The 22,638-nt window shown below is 41.5% G+C and overlaps 1 protein-coding gene across 2 annotated transcripts in view; it reads right to left on the bottom strand.

The window, feature by feature from the left end:
- Positions 1-6,680: 6,680 nt before the first annotated feature.
- Positions 6,681-22,638, bottom strand: part of CSNK2A1 (casein kinase 2 alpha 1) — a 56,783-nt gene continuing 40,825 nt past the window's right edge. The window contains exons 7-13 of one of the 2 annotated variants that reach the window (XM_060120494.1): positions 21,593-21,676; positions 16,707-16,817; positions 15,495-15,596; positions 13,886-13,986; positions 12,906-13,054; positions 11,812-11,898; positions 6,681-9,609 (exon numbers count right to left, since the gene is read on the bottom strand). In XM_060120494.1, the coding sequence (XP_059976477.1) occupies positions 9,494-9,609; positions 11,812-11,898; positions 12,906-13,054; positions 13,886-13,986; positions 15,495-15,596; positions 16,707-16,817; positions 21,593-21,676 (750 nt within the window). In that variant the 3' untranslated portion in view covers positions 6,681-9,493. Of the gene's footprint in view, positions 9,610-11,084; positions 11,347-11,811; positions 11,899-12,905; positions 13,055-13,885; positions 13,987-15,494; positions 15,597-16,706; positions 16,818-21,592; positions 21,677-22,638 lie in introns of those variants that run through there. The other variant, XM_060120495.1, reaches the window with a different exon arrangement.

Below are 22,638 nucleotides of genomic sequence, written 5' to 3' on the forward strand. Positions count from 1 at the left end.
GTTAACTAGGCAATTGCAAAGCCAAGTGAAAAGAGGTCAGAGGGCAACCTAGAAATCTGGGAGAACATGGAAAATCCCAGAAACCAAGATTCATGATTGAGTGCAGGGCACAGGGGCATCTTAGGTCACTCTGGCAGGCAGGATTCTAAGTCGGTCCCTAAGACTCCCACCCCATGGTATACATGCCTAATTAATTCCCTCTCCTTGAGTGTGGGCAGGTCTTGTGACTATCACGGGATCTCAGTCTCATGATTCCAGTGATGTTACACGGCAAAGATGAAAGGATTCTGCAGAGGTAATGAAGGTCTCAAATCAGTTGACCCTGTAGTCAAAAGAAAGATTGGCCTGGGTGGACCTAATCGATCAAGTCCTTTGAAACAGGGGTCCCCAACCCTTGGGCCATGGACCGGTACTGGTCCATGGCCTGTTAGGAAGCGGGCCGCACAGCAGGAGGTGAGCGGTGGGTGAGCGAGCAAAGCTTCATCTGTATTTACAGCTGCTCCCCATCGCTCACATTTCCGCCTAAGCTCCGCCTCCTGTCCGCATTATGGTGAGTTGTATAATTATTTCATTATTTCTATTATTACACTGTAATATATAAAGTGCACAATAAATTTAATGTGCTAGAATCATCCCAAAACCATCCCTCCCCACTGGTCCGTGGAAAAATTGTCTTCCATGAAACCGGTCCCTGGTGCCCAAAAGGTTGGGGACCACTGCTTTAAAAGAAGGTGCAGGCCTTACCTGGAGAAATTCAAAGCAGCAGATATTCTCCTGTAGGCCTTTAATCAATTTGTGGTATTTTGTTAAACAGCAAGCAACGGAAAATTTTACCCCCCGACCCCCCAAAAAAAGCACAGGCAAAAAGATTTACTGGCTCACATAACTGAAAAGCTCTTGCCCTTCTGCATCCCCTCTATCTCTCAGCTGCCCATTTCTTCATGTTGACTGCATTCTCCCACAGGCCCTGGGTTCATAATATGACTCTGGCAGCCCCAGCTCTCACATACTTTCTGCATCTGACCCTGTGAAATATAGCTGAATCGTCCTTGTCTCAGAATTTCCAAGAAAAGTCCCCAAACCTGGGACTGAGAGTGGGCAAGAGGTGGAGATTAGTTTGTGATTGCCCTAGGGTTTACAATACGCATTTTAAATTAACCAATTTTCCTTCAAATATCCTGCTTTCATGGAGAGTATAAAGACCTTACAACTGTAGATTCCCATTTCCTCCCTTCTGTTCTCCATGCTGTTGTCACGTGCTTTGCTTTGCTTCTGAAATCCTTCCTTCTCTTCCCCTTCTACCCGGAACCCTGCCTCACCTCACACTTGCAGACAACCGCTTAACTACATTCTGTCACTAGTTTGCATTTTCTAGAATATTATATGGTTGGAATGTATGTAGTCTTTTTTGTCTGGCATTCACTCAGCATAATTATTTTAAGATTGACCCATGTTGTTGCACGTATCAAGTTTATTACTTTTTATTGTTTAGTATTTCATCATATGGATATATCAATTCACTTATTCATATTTTAAAAATTTAATATATGCTATAAATACACAATTCATTGCTAGTATTTTTGCGTTAGACCTGGGGCCAGCAAAGGATGACCCATATGCATGCTAAGACCAGCTCACTGACTGCTTTTGTATGGCCCATGAGCTAATAAGAATGGCTTTTACAATTTTAAATTATTGGCAAAAAAATCAAAGTAGAATAATTTGCGGCACCTAAAAATTATATGAAATCCAAATCTGAGTCCATAAAGTTTTACTGAAACACAACCATGCTCATTTACCTATTGTCTAAGACTTTCATGCCACAACAGTAGATTGCTTTCAAGAGATCATATAACCTGCAAAACCTAAACTATTTATCTGCTCCTTTACAGAAAGTTTGAAGACCTCCTACTTTAGACTTCAATTATTTTTTTAAGGCAATTAAATCATATTTCCTCAGTTTTTGAGAAAAAGCTTTATTTCTTCTTCATTTTGAAAGATATTTTCAGTGGGTATAAGATTATAAATTGACTGTTTTATTTTTCCTTCAGCGCTAAAGTCACTCCATTGTCTTCTAGCTTGCATGGTCTCTGATAATTCTTAGCTTCCTCTGTATGCAATGTGTCATTTTTTTCTCTGAGCTGCCTTTAAGATTTTTGTCTTCTGTTTTAGCATTTTGAATATGATATGCCTAGTTGTGTATAAATTTGCTTGGTGTTCTTAGAGCTTCTTGGATCTCTCTCTGGCTTGGTGTCTGTCCTTTGGCCTCTTGTGCCCCAGCAATCCACCAGAACATGCCCCGGGTAGCTGCCGCAACTTCGGCATGGGACCCAGAAGGAACTACATGGAGCAAACCTGAAACCAATCAACACAGGAGCCTAGTCCAGCCCAGTCAATCCTCAACCTGAAGCAGAGCTGCTTGGCTGAACCAGTTTAGATCAGTTGAACTATAGCTGACCTAGAGATCTGTGTGAGGATAAATGTTTTTTGTTGAAAGGACCAGAGAGCAAAAAGCAAGAGAAAGAAAGTTTATCTATAATGATTGATTAGAAACCTGGACAGGGATTCCTGGAAGCACAGCTATGAAAAGGCAGTCCAGGAAGCAGAACTAAGCAAGAGACATGGGTTCTGATGGCAAGTGTGGGCTCTGGCAGCTCGAACCTGCTAAGGCTGGACCTCTCTCAAGCCAGCTCCAGCAGTCCCTCCTCTGGGAAGGCTTTCCTGACCATTCTTCCTCCCCCAAGAGTTCAGGACTTCTTCCTAAGGAGTTTTTGTACAGCATCACAAACTCCCTTCCCAGAAGCAACTACAGCTAATATTTTGTTTTCCTCTAACCTTTTTACCTGGAAGCAGCCTTTTCTTTCAAGTGCCAGGGGATTCTTTGTTTTTACCTTCAAAGGCACTGAGGCTGTCTCCTATCTCCCTGGGGGGCATTCAAACCTTAGCCCCTATGCTCTGAGGCCCATCTGTATCCAAGCCTCGTGTCGGGGGCCCACTGTGACTTCAATACCCACTTACCTTCAGGATGAATGCTGTCTTCCTTTCTGCCACCTGGGAATTTCCACTTTTTTCTTTGAAATTGGCTATTTATTTGAAAGTAAATTATGTCAGTCAACATCCTCACATATTTGGAGCAGGAGGTGGGTACTTATCTGAGTTAGCTCAATCCACCATGCTGACTAGCAATATGATTTTTCCTGGGGAACAATTTGTTTCCTGCCTTTCTGCTTGACAATAACACATTTCCCCATGGTCTTGCGTCTCATCTCTCCCAATCTCCAGTGTTTAGCATAGGACCAGGCTCACAGACATCAACACTGTTGAGGGGCATATTGTATAAACAAATGAATTCTGGAAAGACCAGTCAAGAAGATGAGTCCGTAAGAAACTCTGATTCTGGGCTGAGGGAACAGAGCTGAGTGGGTGAGCAGGGAACAGAATGAGGTGTGGAGAGCTGTGGGTATTCAGGCTTCTTCATAGGAAGTTCACCGTGGAGTTCCCAGAACTGTTCAACACAGAGAAGCAAAGTCCTCCCTTTCTAGGTAAGTCTACAAATGTTTAGCTATAGCCGAGACTCTCACTCACAGGGTGAAATCAGGAAACCAACTGCCAGCTGCTGCTGCTTTTCACTATTAGAGGAGCCAAGAAAATTCTGTCAAAGCAGATGATGCAAGAGTAAAGCTGACTCAGAAATACCCAATCCCCTCGGGAACTTCTCTAAGAAAGGGACTGTCCATCCTATAAACTCCCATCTGGAGGTGCCTGGGGAAGAGCTTCTTACACTGAGACCACTAAGAATCTCTGGTGATTATGACCACAGGGAGGCAAATCCAGACTGTAATTTGCCATAGTGCAAAAATACTTGGCTTTCAGTAGAGCAATTAAAAATTCAGAGGAGATAAGAGTGATAGAATCTTAGAGGAGAAGAGTGAGGGGGGTGAGAACAGGGCAATGCTGGCCTTCATGGAAATTAGAGACAACTTGCATCTGTTGAAAACCTGTCATATCTAATGCATGGATTTTTTCCTCTAGAACCAGGTATTTTACTGCCATCTACTGTAGAACTGTAGAAAGAAATGCACAAGTCTATGGCATGCCTATAGACATGGCACCTTTTTCTGCACGTAACCTGCACAACTATACAATTCAGAGTGGAAGTGAATATTTAGCCCAACTCTACTGTGTGCCAGGCACTTTCCAAACATTTATCATCTAATCTTATAACCACCTTGTAAAATAGGTATTAACACCCCAATTTTACATATGAAGAAGATATTAGAACCTCTGGGGCAGGGAGGAAGAGAAGAGGGGCAAAACTGGTAATATAGACTTAACTTGGGCAGTGGGTTCATGGCTGTGTTACAGCCTCTTTACAACTTGGTACATCTAAAATGTTTTACAATAATAATTTAAGTCAGTTGTGAAGATTCAGAGAGGTTAAGTTACTGAGCCAAAACTACACAGCCAGACATAACTCTTTTCAGAACCAGGGCATTTATAGTTCTACTAGGTTGCTTCTCTGAAGTGGTTAAATTTAGCACAGAACCATAGTAGAGTTATGAAATCTAGAAAGCACTTGTCCACATTGACTCCAGAACCAGACTGCCTTGTGACACCCTCTATGTATCTGTTCTACTTGGAGAACAGCCTGAATTTCACATTGTTATATACCAATGGTGGAAAGCAGGGATACTGTAGCACCTAATTCTACTGAATTGGTCAGGACCATTGCTCAGCCTTCAGCCACTCAAGATTTCACCAAGGGCTCATTAAATTATTAAATAATTTAAATAAATAAGTAAACATTAATAAACATTTTGTCATGTTAATCCAGTCTGGCCTGTGGCTTGTAATTATAGCTGCACATCTATGAACAAGGCTCTTCTCATCTTGAGATGTTCTTTATTCAACAATACTCCCATTAACTTATTGTGTGTGGAGGAGGGGGAAGGTGGAACTGGGAGTGGAGGATGGAATTACTATTTATTGAGCATCTGTTATGAGCCTGGTATGGTGCTAAGCATTTTCCTTGTGCTACTCCATTTGATCCTCTTCAATTCTAAAGGATATTAACACACTTAAAAAAAAAGGTTTTTATGAGGATGCACAGATAAGTAAGACATACAAGGTCATCAGGGACTTTACATGCAGGTGGGGCGAGAGACAAAAGTAACATAAGGTCAGGTGTTATAAGGAAAAAGGGCGCAGGGGTAGTGACGGCAGTGGGGGAAGCAGAGAGAGGTGACTTTTACATAGGATAGAGCATCAATCAGCACAAGGGAGGAGGAAATTACCAGCAGGGAAGTATGGGCAAGGACTGTTACGATTAAACAACTACTCAAACCCAATTCTAATCTCAGGAGAAATCTGCTGGTGGGAGTGGTGACAGAACTAGATTTTTTCAAGAGATACTCAAAAGGTCAGTTCTAATTGTAACCACACTTGACAACAGGTGAAACAAGATGAAATTTAAAGATTGAGAGGAAATAAAAAATTCAAAATCTGTCAACCAACCCACAATTTTCTCTACTACTTTAGGACTACAGTAATTAGCCATACCCTGAAGATCTAATTTTACAAAATATATTCCTCTGTCTCTAACAGGCCCACTCTAACAAGTTAATCTTCCTATCTGTCTCATGGATAAAATAAGAGTAAATGTGAGAAATTAATGTTCATGTAAGTTAGGCATTTCAGGTATAAGATATTACACAATGGTTCCTTTTATCTAAACCACACTTCTCAACTCCCAATATTATTAACATGTGGATGCACTGAACATTTAAAGGAAACTAAGAATTCGGGATAACAGCATTTCCTGCTTTCAACTTTTCAACTGTTGTTAAATGAGAAAGAATAAATGAAAATTCAAGTATATACTGTTGTAGAATTTACTCATTTGACATTAATAAACAAGTAGACTCTGTTTCACCTCTTTTACCAGCCCTTTTGGTAGTTTCTATTAAAGCTGCCAAATATGTTCCCATTTGCTCACCAGCATACTTTCATTCCAGGCACCAAGACTGCACATTGCCTCCTGCCCTGGAGGTCTCTCCAAGGCTGAGCTTCCACAGGGCTTACTGCCATTCACTGAGCACTGCTGGTCTTTTCTGCTAACAAACCAACTGTCTCCATGGACCTCTGTATTTACGCACCAACTCAAACTTTCTAAAATAGTGTCAGAGCTGAAAAGGAACTCAGAAGACATCTCATCCAGACTCCCCTGACTGAACACACACTGGTCCCAAGTGAGCCAGAGGAGAGATCATACTGTGAATTACTTGCAAAGTCAGGGCCAAGGACTAATCCCCCATACCAGGGGCCAGGGGTATTAGGTTGAACAAGGGCATAACAGGTGCCAGACACTTGACATTTACTCTCATTTAATCCCAAAGAAGCAGTGGCTCCATTTTATAGATGATGAAACAGATTCAGAAGTAACTTGCCAAGTAGCCAAGTATGTGATGAGGGCAGGATGAAACCAGTCCTGTTTAGCAACAACATCATGCTCTCTTCACTGTATCTCAATGTCCTACACTTCAGTGGCCCTCAACCAACCTTAATTCATCCCACTTCACAACTCCATCAGCCCAGTATTAAATTCAAAGCACTTGAGAACTAAGCCATCTATCACACACACGGTGTCGGTTGGAGAAGCATATTGCTCAGGCTGCAGGGACTTTTCATTTGTTTAAATGTTTTTATTTAAAAAAAATTAAAGACCTTCATGGCACAACTTCTTCCCAGCACAGTTATGTTTTAGTTATACCAAATGCAATACAATTACAACCAATAAATCATCAAGGTGGGGAGGGGGAACTTATGACTTCAAACTTAAAAGGGGGGAGGGAGCACTTCAAACAAAGTTAAAAAAATACTTAAAGAACCTTTCAGAGTAACTGCCAACACAACTATCTTACATTGGCTTTCCATTTCCTGCCATCTAATCAGTGCAGACACAGGTAGTGCTGAGAAATGAAGTGTCCCAATACAAGGTATACAGATGAGGTAATTTACAACAACACAGAAGTTGTTACTCTGTAAACCCTTGCCCCCCACCCACCCACCCAATTGGGTCTTTTTTTTTTTTCATGCTTCTGCAGTGACTCCTTAAGTAGCATTTTAAATACTTCTATTTCTTTTAAAAGGCTCTTGGGTGGCATCTCAGAGTCCTCTGCATTCACCTTACGTTTCTTGCAAGGTCTGATGCATGTCAGGAGGTCCAGCTGTTTGCAGCTCCCCACATCAGCCTCAGCTACACCTAGGTTCTCTGAGCTACAAGGGTGGGATGTGAAGTCTTGATTTACAGCCCTCCTCCCCACCTCAAAAGAAATAATTCATCAGTCGTAAGTGTCCTGTTCAAATCACAATCCAGTGCAAACATAATCTCAAACTGCATCTCTGGCACATCTGGTGCTTTGAGGTTCTGCACAAATTCGACATGGTAACCCCCACAGCATTCTAGGGCATAAAAGGGTCGAGAACAATAAATATCCACTGTAAGTGGCCACGAAGGAGATCACCCTGCCACATAGTCAGAATGTTTTCCCTATGGTTGAGAAGCATTATAAAAGGAGGCTTTAGCTTCCTCTAAAGTTTACCATTATATTCACTAAAGCCACCACCTTTGATAAAGTTACTAGAGCTAAGATGGGTTACAAAGTTAGGTAAGTTCATTAAATTCAACTCCTCAAACAATTATGTTTATCTATGACGCCCAGGTGAGAAAGACTTGTGAATCTATAAAGGTAGGAGAATGGGGAACTAAGACTTCAGGCCTTAAAATATGTTGGAAGAATTTTTCCTAGTCCCCACAAGCAGCTATGGTAATGAAGCAACAGGAGAAAATACAGAGCTGATGGTTTTGCTATTGTGCTTAAAAAACTAGGCTTCCTCAGTGAAGCACCTGATAAACTTAGGTGGCTGGATTACAGTGGAAAATCCACTTTACACACACAAACACACAAAAACTGGCGACTTTTCCCACCCCCAATCCCTGCACTGCTGAGACACAAAATGAATTTATGGCAAAGGATCCTTAATCCCCAGAGACGCTTTGGCTTGTGGAGCTTTTTTAAGGCCTCTCTGCCTGCCCGGTACCATGGGTTGCACGAGGGTTGTATAAAAATGGGGGCCTTGGGAAGCCTCCACGGTACAGGGCTGCAGGCCCCTCAGATGTGAACGTGAGCCACCCACCCAGCGAGACCTTTACACAGGGAACTTAAATCTAACCTTGATAAATAAAACCAAACGTTTATTTACACCAAAGAATTCCAACACTGGATCTTTCACATGTGAAGGACAAAGTATTATATATATACACACAGCAAGGGGTGGCAGGGCTGTAACAAGAGAGTTTAGTTTTCCCACAATTCCAGGTCTACCATTTCAGTTTCACTGGAGATAGTGGCCCTGCTCCTACCTCTCAGGTCCATTTACAAGACTGAGGGGCAGGTCTGCTCAATGGATGGCATGTGAGGGAAGGGGAAGGTAGGAGGAAAAGAAGGTAGAAAGCTTAAAGTAAAATGCAGTGGCCACATCTCTCATTAGCTCTTCAAGAATTACTAGCATGAAACCAACATAGACAATGTTTTTTTCTTTTGTAAAAAATAATTATACCCAGTAACTAACTGAATTCAAAAGGGCCAAGTCCAAGAAACCTGAAAAAGATGTTGCCTTCCCCCTCCTACCAGCATGTTGGGAGATGAAAGGGGAAGAGGACCAAGGGAAGGAGCCTGGGAGGGACGGTATTGAAGTGTGAAACTGAACTGAAACTAAATTATAAGTGAGTTGGATTTAGGTTAGGTCAAGACATGATTCATACTGAACAGACATTTTCAGGACCTGTCTGCACTTTGGGTAGATTTTCAGCATCTCAGTGTAACTAAGACACATTTCCACTAGATTCACCAGTATAACCCCACTGAAGCACTTTTGGAGTAAAGTGATATAAGTGACTAGCAGTACACTGCTCTTATAGGTTGGGTCCTTCCTTCCTCCTTCCTTCCCACCTCCCTTCAAGAGACTACATTTTTGTAATCTCCGGAGGAGAGCGTGAAATACAAACCCCTCAAAGTGTGGGATGGTAGGGGAGCAATGGTGGGCACGGGAAGAAATCTCCACCCAAACGCAGCAGCCAGAATTGAGGCTGGTTTTTCTTTGTTCTTTAGTGATGAGGAACTGAATTTGGAAGGGGAGAAAAAAATTTGTCCGTGAAATATTCCACCTGCAGATAATTTTTCAGGGAATCCCCTGAGTTATGAAAAGTTTGAGTTAAAAAAAAAAAGAAAGAAAAAAAAAAGAAAAAAAAGAGTATCAGCCTATTGTAATTTTTTTTTTTTTTTTTATGACTGAACTACTATAAATCCACAAGCAACGGTTCAGACACGGTGCTTCTGAAGTATTTCACCCCTCCCCGCCAGGCGTAAGCTGCATCAAGGGAGTAAGTGGACTCCCCAACCTCTGCTCAGGCATCAGGAGACAGAAGGGGCCATTACTGCTGAGCGCCAGCGGCAGCTGGAACAGGCATCCCGAGGGGGTTGGCAGCAGCAATCACTGGTGAGCCTGCCAGAGGTCCAAGGGGTGAAGGGGTTGGCACTGAAGAAATCCCTGAAAGACAACAGCTGACAGTGAGCTAGAGACACTAACCATGGAAATCTTAGTCACCAGTTTTTCAGAGCACCTATCGCAAAAGTGACACAAATTCTCATTTTATTAAAGGCCTCTCCTTAGATTTTTACAAAGTAAATCTAATCTCAAATTAAATCTTCACAAATTAAAATGACAAGCTCCAATAAATTTAGTAGACAGGTAAATAAATCTAAGTTTGGAGAGTTTAAGCAGTTTGTCCAAGGTGCATGGCTAGTAAGTGGCATCTATGCTTGGATTCCAACCCAAGCCTGTCTAGGGCAGCATGTCCAACCAAACTTTATGCTCTGTAATCTGTACTAACGTGATGGCCACTAGCCATATGTGACTACTGAGCACTTGCAATGTGGCTAGTGTAGCTAAGCAACTGATTTTAAAATTTTATTTGATTTCAGTTAATATAAATAGCCACATGTGGCTAGTCACTATGAACTGAACAGTAGAAGGCTGGAGTCAAAGCTCATGCTCATGACCACCTTCCCTTGTTAGCCAGCATTTTCAGTGCAGAAAGGATCATTTTTCATCTGTAAACTAAAATAGTGTTTTAGGATTTACTTCCATTTAGTTTCTTCCACCCATGATCAGATTACCTGTTAGACTGCCCTCAATCAGCTGGTTCTTTACATTTTCAAAATGTTATATATTTTCTGAATAGCTAATATAGTTATATGACTCAAAAACAGCTGAGAAGAGTATACAGTGAGAATTCTCCCTTGTCCTGTCACTTGGCCAACTTATGGCACCACTTTTGGGGTGTATCCTTCCAGAAATATTTTATGTATATACTTAAATATAATTTTATAAAAATATGCATATAAGAATCACATATAAGAATGTGATTATATATTCTTGCCCATTCCCGGTCTTGGACATGGTCCTGCATCTTGCTTTCTTCATTTCACATTACTACTTTGGAGTTGAAACTAGACAAGAACACGAAACACTCATTCTTTTCTCTAGCCATATAGCATTCCACTGAATGGATGCCCTGTAATTCATTTTATCAATTCCCTACTCTACACGGAGCTGTTTTTAATGTTCTTTGATTACAGATAAGGCTAGAATGAGTAACCTTGGACATATATAATTTTGCACGTTGGCATGATACCCAGAGGATAAACTCTAGATGGCAGCTAGTTCTTTAAAAAAAGAATTCAGACAACAGCAATTCTTTGAGGGTGTCTGAGTTAAGTGCCCTCACAATCACGAGTATATCCATGTGGATGCTGCCCACATATATAATTCTTAGGGGACAGGCCTATGGTTTCTTTTGGGTAACTGTGGTTTCTTCTGGGTAAAAACTCGCTCTAAATCATAATGACTCAACAACATTAAAGATAATTTCATATAAACCATTATAATTTACTAGGCACACTGTAGTTGCTCTGGAAAAACTCAGAGAACCATTCTTTTTTAAATTAATTTATTTTATTTATTTTATTTTTGGCTGTGTTGGGTCTTTGTTGCTGCGCGCGGGCTTTTCTCTAGTTGCAGCAAGCAGAGGCTACTGTTCGTTGCGGTGCGCAGGCTTCTCATTGCAATGGCTTCTCTTGTTGCGGAGCACGGGCTCTAGGCGCACAGGCTTCAGCAGTTGTGGCTTGCGGGCTCTAGAGTGCAGGCTCAGTAGTTGTGGCACACGGGCTTAGTTGCTCTGCAGCATGTGGGATCTTCCTGGACCAGGGCTTGAACCCGTGTCCTCTGCATTGGCAAGCAGATTCTTAGCCACTGCGCCACCAGGGAAGCCCAAGAACCATTCTTATATGCATATATACCCATGTACAAACCCCATCTCTACTCTCCCTCATTTTCTTCATCTTGTTTCTGAGGACAGCATCACCTACTGTCAGTCTAACCTGTGAGATGAAAGGATCTCTTTACTCTTCATGGCTTGTTGAGACTTTCAAGTCCCAAATAATTTTTGTGATTCTGGCCTAGAAGAGACTGTTGATACTCTTACTCAAGGCAGGGCCATTAAGGTATACCAGGTTTCAAAAGCATCCTGAAACCTGGTGGGGAGAGCCATACAGGTCAGTATGTCAATAAGGTAATCATTATAGAGAAGAGGGAGGGCCACTGAAATCAGGTCACAAAGAGGGAGCAAAATTAAGAATGGTAACTGACTTCTATCTTTTTTTAAAAAAATAAATTTACCAATGAACTGACCTGACATCATATTGGCGCTGCTGACAGGCGTACTGCCCCCTGGCATGCTAGATGAGCCCATTCGAGCCTGGTCCTTCACAACAGTGTCTAGAAAAGAGACAAAAAGGTTAGATTCTGTTATGCTTGAAGGATTAAACTAATGGGCTGGGGCCTTAAAGCAGTCATCCTCATTCTTTACATTTTATTTGTATTCCATATTATTCCCTTAGTAATAGAATTAAGGCGTCAACTGCCCACTATGAATTGAACAAGTAATACAAAATAGAACTATCTTTCCTGTCAAACTGTGGTAAAGGCCAACTACTAAACTAAATAGTAGGAAAAGGAGGTAATTATCCATAGTAGAGCTAATTTAAAACAAAACCAATCCTGTTAGAGTTTAATGACATAATACAATCTACCATTACCCAGACAGAAATATATTATCAGAGTGAATTGGTTTTACTGCAGTTCACAGCTTGGTGCCAAATAGGCCAAAACTACAGGCTTGCGCAAATTAGTGCTATGACCACAGACTTCACTCTACATCTCCATCAGCCTTTCAGTCTGCTTCAGGTACAGGAGACTGAGCAAGAGTGTAATTGATTCACTAAAATACCATCCCACCACTCCCCAAGGAACAACCCAACCCAGTGAGGATGGGTGCAGCTAAGTGGCATTTTCACTCATGACAGTAGTTAGCTATACTTACAACCTAGGTCAAGGTGTTCATACAATAAGGTTTTCAAGCCTTTCTGGCTCTCTCCAACAAATGATTAACAAGAGACAGGACAGATATAGGGCTGTATGTTCTAATCCAACCACTGCAGACTAGCCACTGAGAAGTGTCACCCACACAGTAAGAAAAGCAATTTATTTAGCAGTGATCATGAGTCAGGTACTCTGTTAGATAAGAATCCTCTCAACAATCATGGTCCCCACTGAAGAAACCAAGGCTCATTGTGGGTGAAGCTAAGCACAGGAGGCTGGAATTCCAATTCTGTTCTGTAGGGCTCTGGGCCCAGAGCTTCCTTCACAGCATATATTCTCCCCTGCCTGGTACAATCTACTGGGCAGGCCTGCACAGGCTCTGTGGACTGAACAGCTGGACTCACAGAAATAGGGGTGCTCCATGGCCTCTCTTGCGGTGAGCCGTGACTGGTGGTCGTACCGCAGCAGCTTGTCCAGGAAATCCAAGGCCTCAGGGCTGACAAGGTGCTGGTTTTCACTGTGGACAAAGCGTTCCCATCGCTTACGGGAATGTCTGCAAAGCCAAAAGGGGGAATGAGAAATGGACCAAGGGGCAGAGAAGTGCCCAACATTTCACTCCTACATTTTCCTTAGTGGCTAGGATTCCAGCCAATCACAAGAGAAATAAAAACTCCAGAGACTAGTCTTATACCGCTCTGCCACTGCAGAGACAACAAAACTAATTGGAGAGACTGGAAATAGCAGTGTTGCAGAAAAGAGAAATCTGGGTCCCCACAATTTTATGACACATAATTCAGGTTACTTTACAGGACTGAATGCTCCTGCACAGCAAGGAGGGCCAGGTGGCTGGGCTAACCAGGCCTCCCTCCCCATCCCCCACACCCCCTTTCCTGGCATCTTTGCCACTTGGCCAGCAAAAGCCTTTGTATCAAGAAAGTTCACCTCTTCCTGTTAAGTGGTGAATGAGCTAGTATTGTGTCTAGTCACTATTTTTAGAGTCTGTTGTCTGCACATCAGTCTTGAAGCATGTACTTATTCTATGACTATTTCTTTCTCTTACAGACAATTCTGTCATTTAGAGAAGCAAGCTGAATCAGGAGGTTTTGATTTCTGACTCAACTGTAACCCTTCTACTAGACTCTACATAGTCAGGAATCTTCTGACTACAACCTCCACACTCAGAATCCTGTGAGTGAATCTGGGGAAATGGCCATTCAATCCAATGCTTTATCACAGGCCTGCCTATGCAGCATTCTGTAGCAGTGGACCAGAGATACCTCAGCAGTGTTGGCAAAGAGAACATAACTATTCTGGGGATCCAAAGTACCAGTTTACACCCAAACTGCTTAAGGCACAGATGCAAAGATTTTATTTTGTGACTTACCTGCCCAAGATATCGTTAAAACGTGGATCTAATTCAATGTTGTATTTGTCAATATAGTCATATAAATCTTCTGTCCCCAGAACCTTGGCTATCCTCACCAACTAGGATTGAAGAAGACAAAACCCACACCAAAAGCATATTACATGATTAAATCAACAATTAACCATGACTGAATTAACAGAACGGGATCATCATGGCTACAGGTATGAATGTTACACCCAATTTACTTCAAATTTTTTTGCACAACATGAATGGATTTCCATGTAACGTTCCCTAAGTTATTACTGATGTGAATGTATCAAACAGAAAAAGCAAACCACTTTATAACCTGCTTCCTTCCTTCTGGTGAAGTCTTATTTTTTCCCCCTTACAAACCCAGCTGAAGATGTCACTTCCTTTGGGAAGCTCCCCCCAAACCCCATATACTCAGACCACTCATTCCCATTACAACTGTCTTTTGTATCTTGTCTACACTTCTACTCTGACATTTACTACTGTAACTTACTTTCTTATATGTTTGGTTCCCTTGCTAGATAGACTATGAAGAACTTTTGAGATGAGGGGTTATTTTTTCTTTTTGTCTATATTCCTCAATTCTACATGGCACCTGATAAAGAGTTGCTGATTTTAACTGAATTCACATGGTATTCTTCGACTCATGTGAAAAATGGTCATCATATGTATATAACATTCTCGAAATGATAAAATTGTAGAAATGGAGATTACAACAGAGAAGCATGAAAGAGGGGGAGGGGAAGTTGGTGCGACTACAAAAGGGCAAATGAAGGATCCTTGAGGTGACAGAGGTGTTCTGTACCTTGGTTATATTGATATCAACATCCTGGTTGTGATACTGTACATAGTTTTGCAAAAAGTTATATTAGGGGGAAACTGGATAAAAGGCACACCATATTTCTCTGTATTAATTCTTACAACTTCACATGAATTTACATTACCTCAAAATAAAGTTTAATTAAAAAAGTCATTGTGCTCAAACAAGGCAACAGTACCTTCCACAAGGCCCTAGAATCATTCCAGGTTCCCTTGAATGAAATGGCCCCTTGATCTACAAGGGGAAGTGCAGCTAGTATAAAAAATACCATCTATATTTCTACTGACATACGTCAACTCAATCCGTATGACGAGACAAAAGGATCACAGAAATACCACATATAAACCAACATGCTGGAGAAAACATTCCTAACCCTAATGAAAGCTCACATTAGGAGATTCTAAGGTAATATCCTATATTTTAAACTATTATTCTTTGAATTGTAAAATATTTCCTAAAACATGTATATACAAGTATATCTCACAATTAAACAAGCAATGCAAAGGAAAAACTCTAATTTCAATAAGCTAAACCAATAGTTCCCAAGACACCAATCTGAGGATCAATGTCAGGTTGGCTGACAAGCCATTAATTGAAAATTATTCTAGGGTCCCACTCTCAGATTCTAACTTATTAATTTAATAGCTCTCAGGTGTGTGGGGGGGGGACCAGGCATCTGTATTTTAGCAAGATCCACTGCAGTTTCTAGCGGGTAAGCAGATCTGGCCGTCACTAGGTAAGACCAGTAAATGTCCTAATAGGAACAACATATATCACCTGATCATAATTGTCATGTCCATGGAAAAATGGCTCCTTCCGGAAGATCATACTTGCCAGCATACAACCCAAGCTCCACATATCCAAACTATAATCATACATCTGCATTAAAGAAAATGTCGTCATCACACATGAAATGACAAGAATGAATCCTGTCACTTCAAATTTTTTTAGAAAAGCTTTTTATTAAAAACAAACCACTCCACTGACTTAAAGTCCAAATACCAAAAACATATTTTTCTTCTGTGCATTCCCACCCATGCTCCCCCACCCTCTCATTTTAAATCTGTACGTACTATTTTGAATGACTTTCTTAACTTATGTAAGAACAACCCAATTGTCAGCCTATGGAAACCTTCTAACGTGTATCTTTTTTTTATTGCATGAATGCTTCAGAATTTAATCTTTAACTTCCCCTACAACAGGATAGTGTTCTGTTTTTCACCATTATAAATAATGTTGTAAAGAATATTTTTATGTATAAAATGTTTTTTGAACTCAGGGTTATATCCTCAAGACCCCAGAAAAGGAATTTCTAGGACAGAGTCTGAACTTTTTAAGGTATCTGATAATAACACCTGGGAGGACTGGGACAGGAAAGGTATTCCCAAGGATTTTGTTTCCGTGAGAAGAGTGCTTTCTTTTCTTTTTTGGTAGAGGGAAGGTCTTTATATCTAGGTATAATTTAAGAAGAGAACACTTTTTTCAGTTTACTTTTTTTTTTTTTTTTTTTTGCTGTACGCGGGCCTCTCACTGCTGTGGCCTCTCCCGTTGCGGAGCACAGGCTCCGGACACACAGGCTCCGCGGCCATGGCTCGCGGGCCCAGCCGCTCCGCGGCATGTGGGATCTTCCGGGATCGGGGCACGAACCCGTGTCCCCTGCATCGGCAGGCGGACTCTCAACCACTGCGCCACCAGGGAAGCCCTACTTTTAAGGTTGGTTAAATCTAGCTTACAATTCTCAAATTAGCTGTGTGTCTTTCTCTTCAGTTAGGATCAAATGCAGATCTATTCATATTCTACTGACATTATGACAATACAAACGTAAGTTGTGGCAGATGAACTGAAGTGATTCATATTTTACATTCATATAAAAGGGATAGCCATGGATGTGCATAAATGGCCTACTCAAAAGTGCAAAATGACATTTTTGGCAAATTATGTGCAAAATAAACACAAGGACCAAAATTTTATCTGCCCTCCTCTTCTCACCTGATAGTCTACAAGGAGCTCAGGACCTTTGAAATATCGGGAAGCAACTCGGACGTTATATTCTTGGCCAGGATGGTAAAACTCAGCCAAACCCCAGTCTATTAGCCGTAGCTGAAAGAAAAAGATAATAAATAATGAGTGACTTTATCTTTTAAGTTACCCCTCACACTGCCATTAGAGTACTCTTTTTTTTTTTGGCTGCACTGTGCAGCTTGTGGGATTTTAGTTCCCTGACCAGGGATTAAACCCGGGCCCTCGGCAGCAAGAGCACAGAGTCCTAACCACTGGACCCCCAGGGAATTCCCTAGACTAATCTTTTTAAAAATAACAGCCATGTCACTCTCTATTGAAACCCCTTCAGTGACCACCTATTGCATTTAGGATGAAAATAAAACTTCTTAGCTTGACATACAGGGTTCTCTCCAGGATCTAATTCCTTTGCTCTAGTGAGACTTACAGTTCCTGAAAAATACAATCTCATTCTGTGCTTCTGCAAATTTTTTTTTAGTGATTTTTTTTAAAACATCTTTATTGGAGTATAATTGCTTTACAATGGTGTGTTAGTTTCTGCTTTATAACAAAGTGAATCAGTTATACATATACATATGTCCCCATATCTCTTCCCTCTTGAGTCTCCCTCCCTCCCACCCTCCCTATCCCACCCCTCTAGGTGGTCACAAAGCACTGAGCTGATCTCCCTGTGCTATGCGGTTGCTTGCAAATTTCTTAAACTGCTCATCTGACTAGAATGTCTCCACTATTCAATATAGACTCCTACTGTGGTGAACACCTCATCTTTTGAGTTATTTAAGTTAGCTCCTTTAATGAAGTCTTTTCTAATTATGCAAATAGAAGCAACTATTGTCTTTGATATGCCCCCCCCCCAACCAACCTCAGATAAATTTCTTTAATAGAACCTACAGCTCTTTACTGAATATTTGTTTGCTACCTTTTAAAAAAAGATGGACTGGGGACTTCCCTGGTGGCGCAGTGGTTAAGAATCTGCCTGCCAATGCAGGGGACGTGGGTTCGATCCCTGGTCTGGGAAGATCCCACATGCCGCGGAGCAACTAAGCGCGGAGCAACTAAGCCCGTGTGCCACAACTACTGAGCCTGCACTCTAGAGCCCTCAAGCCACAACTACTGAGCCTGCATGCCACAACTACTGAAGCCCGTGTGCCTAGAGCCCGTGCTCTGCAACAAGAGAGGTCACCGCAATGTGAAGCCTGCACACCACAATGAAGAGTAACCCCTGTTTGCCACAACTAGAGGAAGCCTGCGAGTAACGACAAAGACCCAACGCAGACAAAAATAAATAAATAAAATTAATTTATTAAAAAAAAACTGAGTAAAGAAGAAAACGTTTAAAAAAAATATGGACGGTAAGATCCTTGAGGGTAGGGACTGTTTTATTCACCTTTGCTAATTTTTAGAATTCAATGTAATGCCCAGTACACAGGAGAAAACCTAAAAATATTTACTGAGTGAATGCAGTAAGAGAAAAGCCACACAAAACAGCTCTTACCAAAATGTATCCTGAAAGTGGAAACAGTAGTAGCAAGGACAAGAGGCAACCTTAGCAACTATACCCCAATTAAAAAAAAAAAAAAAAGGCAACCTATTTGCCCTTTGTGTGCAAACCATGACCAGGATTTGAAGTGTGAGCAGTAGGGTCTGAGTAATGCCTGACTGCTCCAGCACTGTCTCCAAAAGTTCACTGTTAATTAGGTTCAGTGTCTTCTTTTAGTAAACAAAGGGAAATATAACAAAAGGTATGAAAGAAAATATCACTTTTTTTTATCATCTTTCTCTTCAACCTCTTAATATCAGTGCTCTAGAGCTGTCCCTGAGCTTCCTGTCTTATCAATAAGTATTCCCAGATGACTATTTCTGGTCTGTGGCCTCACACACAGTATCTCTGCTTCTCCCACTTATACTCTCTAGCCCACACATATCACCAGCCATCTCTCTGTGATCACCTAACAGACATCTCAAAACTAAACCTCTGATAATTCCCTGCAAAACCTGTTTCTCCCACAGATTCCTCCTCCTCTGTTACCTTCCATTTATCCTGTCATTCAGGTCAAAAACTCTTTTTTTTTTTTTGCGGTACACGGGCCTCTCACTGTTGTGGCCTCTCCCATTGCGGAGCACAGGCTCCGGACATGCAGGCTCAGTGGCCATGGCTCACGGGCCCAGCCGCTCCGCAGCATGTGGGATCCTCCCGGACCGGGGCACGAACCCATGTCCCCTGCATCGGCAGGCGGACTCTCAACCACTGCGCCACCACAGAAGCCCCAGGTCAAAAACTTTTCACCCTGGACTCTTGTCTCCCTTCCACCCCAAGTCTAATCTGTCAACAAATCCTGTTGGCTCTACCATATTCTGACCATATCATCACATCCACTGCCCTTGCTCCGGTCCATGCCATCACCAATCTCTGATTTACTACAATAGCTGCTTTTCTTAACTGGTCTACCTTTCACTTTTACCCTCAATTCTCCACACAGGAACCAGAATGATCCTTTTAAAAAGTATTTTTATTTAAAAATTATTATAAATTCATAGGAATTTGGAGATGTTCTGTGTACCCTTCACCAGTTCCCTTGATGGTAATATCTTACGTAACTATAGTACAGTATCAAAACCAGGAAAATGACAATTCAGAGACCTTTCTTTTTCAGCAGTTTTACATGCATAAGTGTGTGTATAGTACTACACAATTTTATCACATGTGCAGCTTCATATAGTTTACACCACAAGATAAAGGACATCACCACAGACGTCCTTTGTGCTATACCTTCCTCTCACTTTCTAACCCCTGGTAACCTGTTTTCTAACTCTATCATTTTGAGAGTATTATAGAAATGGAACCATCAGTTTAACTTTTTGAGACTGCTTTTTTTCACTCAGCATGAGACCCATCCAAGCTGTTGCATTATCAATAGTTCTTACTAATCAGTAACAATACTACATGGTATAGATACACCAGAGTTTGATGAATCATTTATGCACTGAAGGTTTTTGTGTGGACCTAAGTCTTTGTTTCTCTGGGATAAATGTCACTGCTGGATTGTTTATAGCTTTTAAAGAAACTGACAAACTACAAAACAATAGTTTGACATTTTCCACAATGAGTATGCCACTTGACATTCCCATCAGCAATGTATGAGAGATTGAGTTACCCTGCATCCTTGTCTGTATTTGGAACTGTCACTATTTTTTACTTTAGCTGTTCTAATAGATGCGTAGTGAACTTCTAAATACGCAAGTGAGAACTTACCAACCCTCTGCTCAAATCCTGCAAAACCCGTGTCTTCGGAGAAAAGGCCTGACAGTGATCTTCCAGGTTTTGTATGATCTGGTTCTATTTATCTCTCTGATCTCCTTTCCTTCCCCTCTTCCCCGTGTTCATTCTATCCCAGCTCTATCCTTGTGCTGTTCCAACACGCCAAGCACATTCTTGTCTCAGGGGTTTGCATCTGCTATATCCTCTTCCCAAGACTGCATGGTTGATTCCCTTCAAGTGTTCTCCAAAACGTCACCTTCCTAATGAAACCTTCTCCTTACCACCTTGTTTAAAACTGCAACACCCTCTGCCACTGCCTATTCCTGTTTTATTTTTTCTTCCACGTCACTTTTGTTTTTTTTTGCGGTATGCGGGCCTCTCACTGTTGTGGCCTCTCCCGTTGCGGAGCACAGGCTCTGGACGCGCAGGCTCAGCGGCCATGGCTCACGGGCCCAGCCACTCCGCGGCATGTGGGATCTTCCCAGACCGGGGCACGAACCCGTGTCCCCTGCATCGGCAGGCGGACTCTCAACCACTGCGCCACCAGGGAAGCCCCTTCCACATCACTTTTAACTTTCTATCCTACCAGTCTCCCCCAGATGTGAACTCCTACGGACAAGAATTTTTTATCTATTTTTGTCTCACACATATATCCCCAGCCTCCAGAACAATACCTATTACATAGTATGTGCTTAAAAGAATACTAACTGAATGAACAAATCATCTATATCCCCAAAGCCTACAACAGAGAGCCATCACTGCATAAAAGGTGGGCTTGGGTCACCTTGAAAAACAGAAATGTAACACTGCAGCTTTCATTAAAAGTACTTGTAGAGCTCAGGGGCCTCATGATACTTGCTAATAAGCAGCAGCATTTTCTGAATATTTCATCAATTTCACAACTGTACACACTTAATTCTCACAATAACCTAGTGGCATGCAAGACAAATATTACTTGTATACCCACTGTATAGGTTAAAAAAAAAAAAAAAAAAAGAGGCAGATGAGGAGAAAGGCATTTCCCAAGAGAGTAGTTTTTCAATAAATAAGACTAGAAACCAGGTTCCCTGCCAAAACTAATGTTTTACCCACTACACTAATCTGTTTTCTTTTTGATAGGAATATGAATGAATGAATGATGTTTTAATCATCGTGATTTTTTAAAAAAATTTATTTTATTCTAGTTGATTGACAATGTCATGTTAATTTCTGCTGTAAAGAAAAGTGATTCAGTCATACACATATATACATTCTTTTCCATTAGGGTTTATCACAGGATATTGAATATAGTTCCCTGTGCTATACAGTAGGACCCTGTTATTTATCTATTCTAGAAACTCCCAGTCCATTCTTCCCCCACCACCCCTCCCCCTTGGCATCCAGTTTGTTCACTGTGTCTGTGAGTCTGTTTCATAGATAAGTTCATTAATGTCATATTGTAGATTCCACACTGATTTGTTCATTCATTCATTCATCAGATATTTATTAAGTGCCTAACAGTACCACGGACTATGACAGATGCTAGGAATAAAATGTTAAAGATGGGCTGTTAACTCTATCATGTTGATAAATAAGACTTGTCCATCTATCACTTTACCTTTCTGTGCTCATGATCAATCATGACATTATGCGGCTTTACATCTCTGTGCATAATCCCCATGCTGTGACAATAATCCAGGGCCTGTGGGAAGAACAGGTAAGAAAGGAAAGCGTTAGCTTGTATAAGAGTGATTTTTTAGTTAAAGTCCCTTACGTTTTCCTCCACAGTTTTCCTTCTAGCCTCACAACACTCCTGAGAGTCAAAGTAAGGACAATCACTTCCGCAGGTATCTTTTAGAGACTTGTGCAAACCCATGCATGGCCTCTAAACTTCAAATCCTGTTCTTGCACAGTTGTTTCAACATCCTTTTTGTTAAAAAGACTCAAAGTGTACACCAATTACATGACTTCCATTTTCTCCCCCTTACCCAAAGCCTGGATTATTTTTACAAACACGAGTCCCTCAAAAGAAGAAAAATGATCTGTACTACAAACCTCGTATTCAAAGAACAGTAATTCTTTAGCAGCTAAGACTATGCAGTAGAAGTCGGCAAACCACGGCCCATGGGCCAAATATGGCCTGCTGCTTGTTTTTGTGAATGCTTAATTGGAACACAGCCACATCTATTTGTTTGCATGTTGCCTGTGGCTGCTTTCATGCTACAACATCAGAGGTGAGTAGTGTGAGAAAAGACCCTATGGCCCACAACGCCAAATATTTTACCATTTGTCCTTGTAAAGGAGTTTGCCAACTCCTGATTTATGACATCAAACCCAATTTGAAAACCATGTCCAATCTCAAACTAGTGAGTGGCATAACCTCTGGGGCTTGCTAATCCAGGCCTTCAAGTCAGCTGATGTCATTAGCCAAGTTCTTGTCCTTTCTGAAGGGCAACTTGGGTTCCTATGGTTCCCAGGGTTAGGCAAGCATATCCTTAACTTTCGGAAGTCCTGCTTGCCACAAGAATGCACGAGTCAATGGAAAGATCAGATATTTCTGCGGGCCTAGTCTCTTCAGGATACTTCTCAGGTTCAAATGCAGGCTTTATGTCAATCCTCATTTAGTAAGACACTAGGCAACTCTTAGCAATCTTCTTATCTATA

Source organism: Mesoplodon densirostris, chromosome 16 (assembly GCF_025265405.1).
Source record: "Mesoplodon densirostris isolate mMesDen1 chromosome 16, mMesDen1 primary haplotype, whole genome shotgun sequence".
NCBI classification, from domain to species: Eukaryota; Metazoa; Chordata; class Mammalia; order Artiodactyla; family Ziphiidae; genus Mesoplodon; species Mesoplodon densirostris.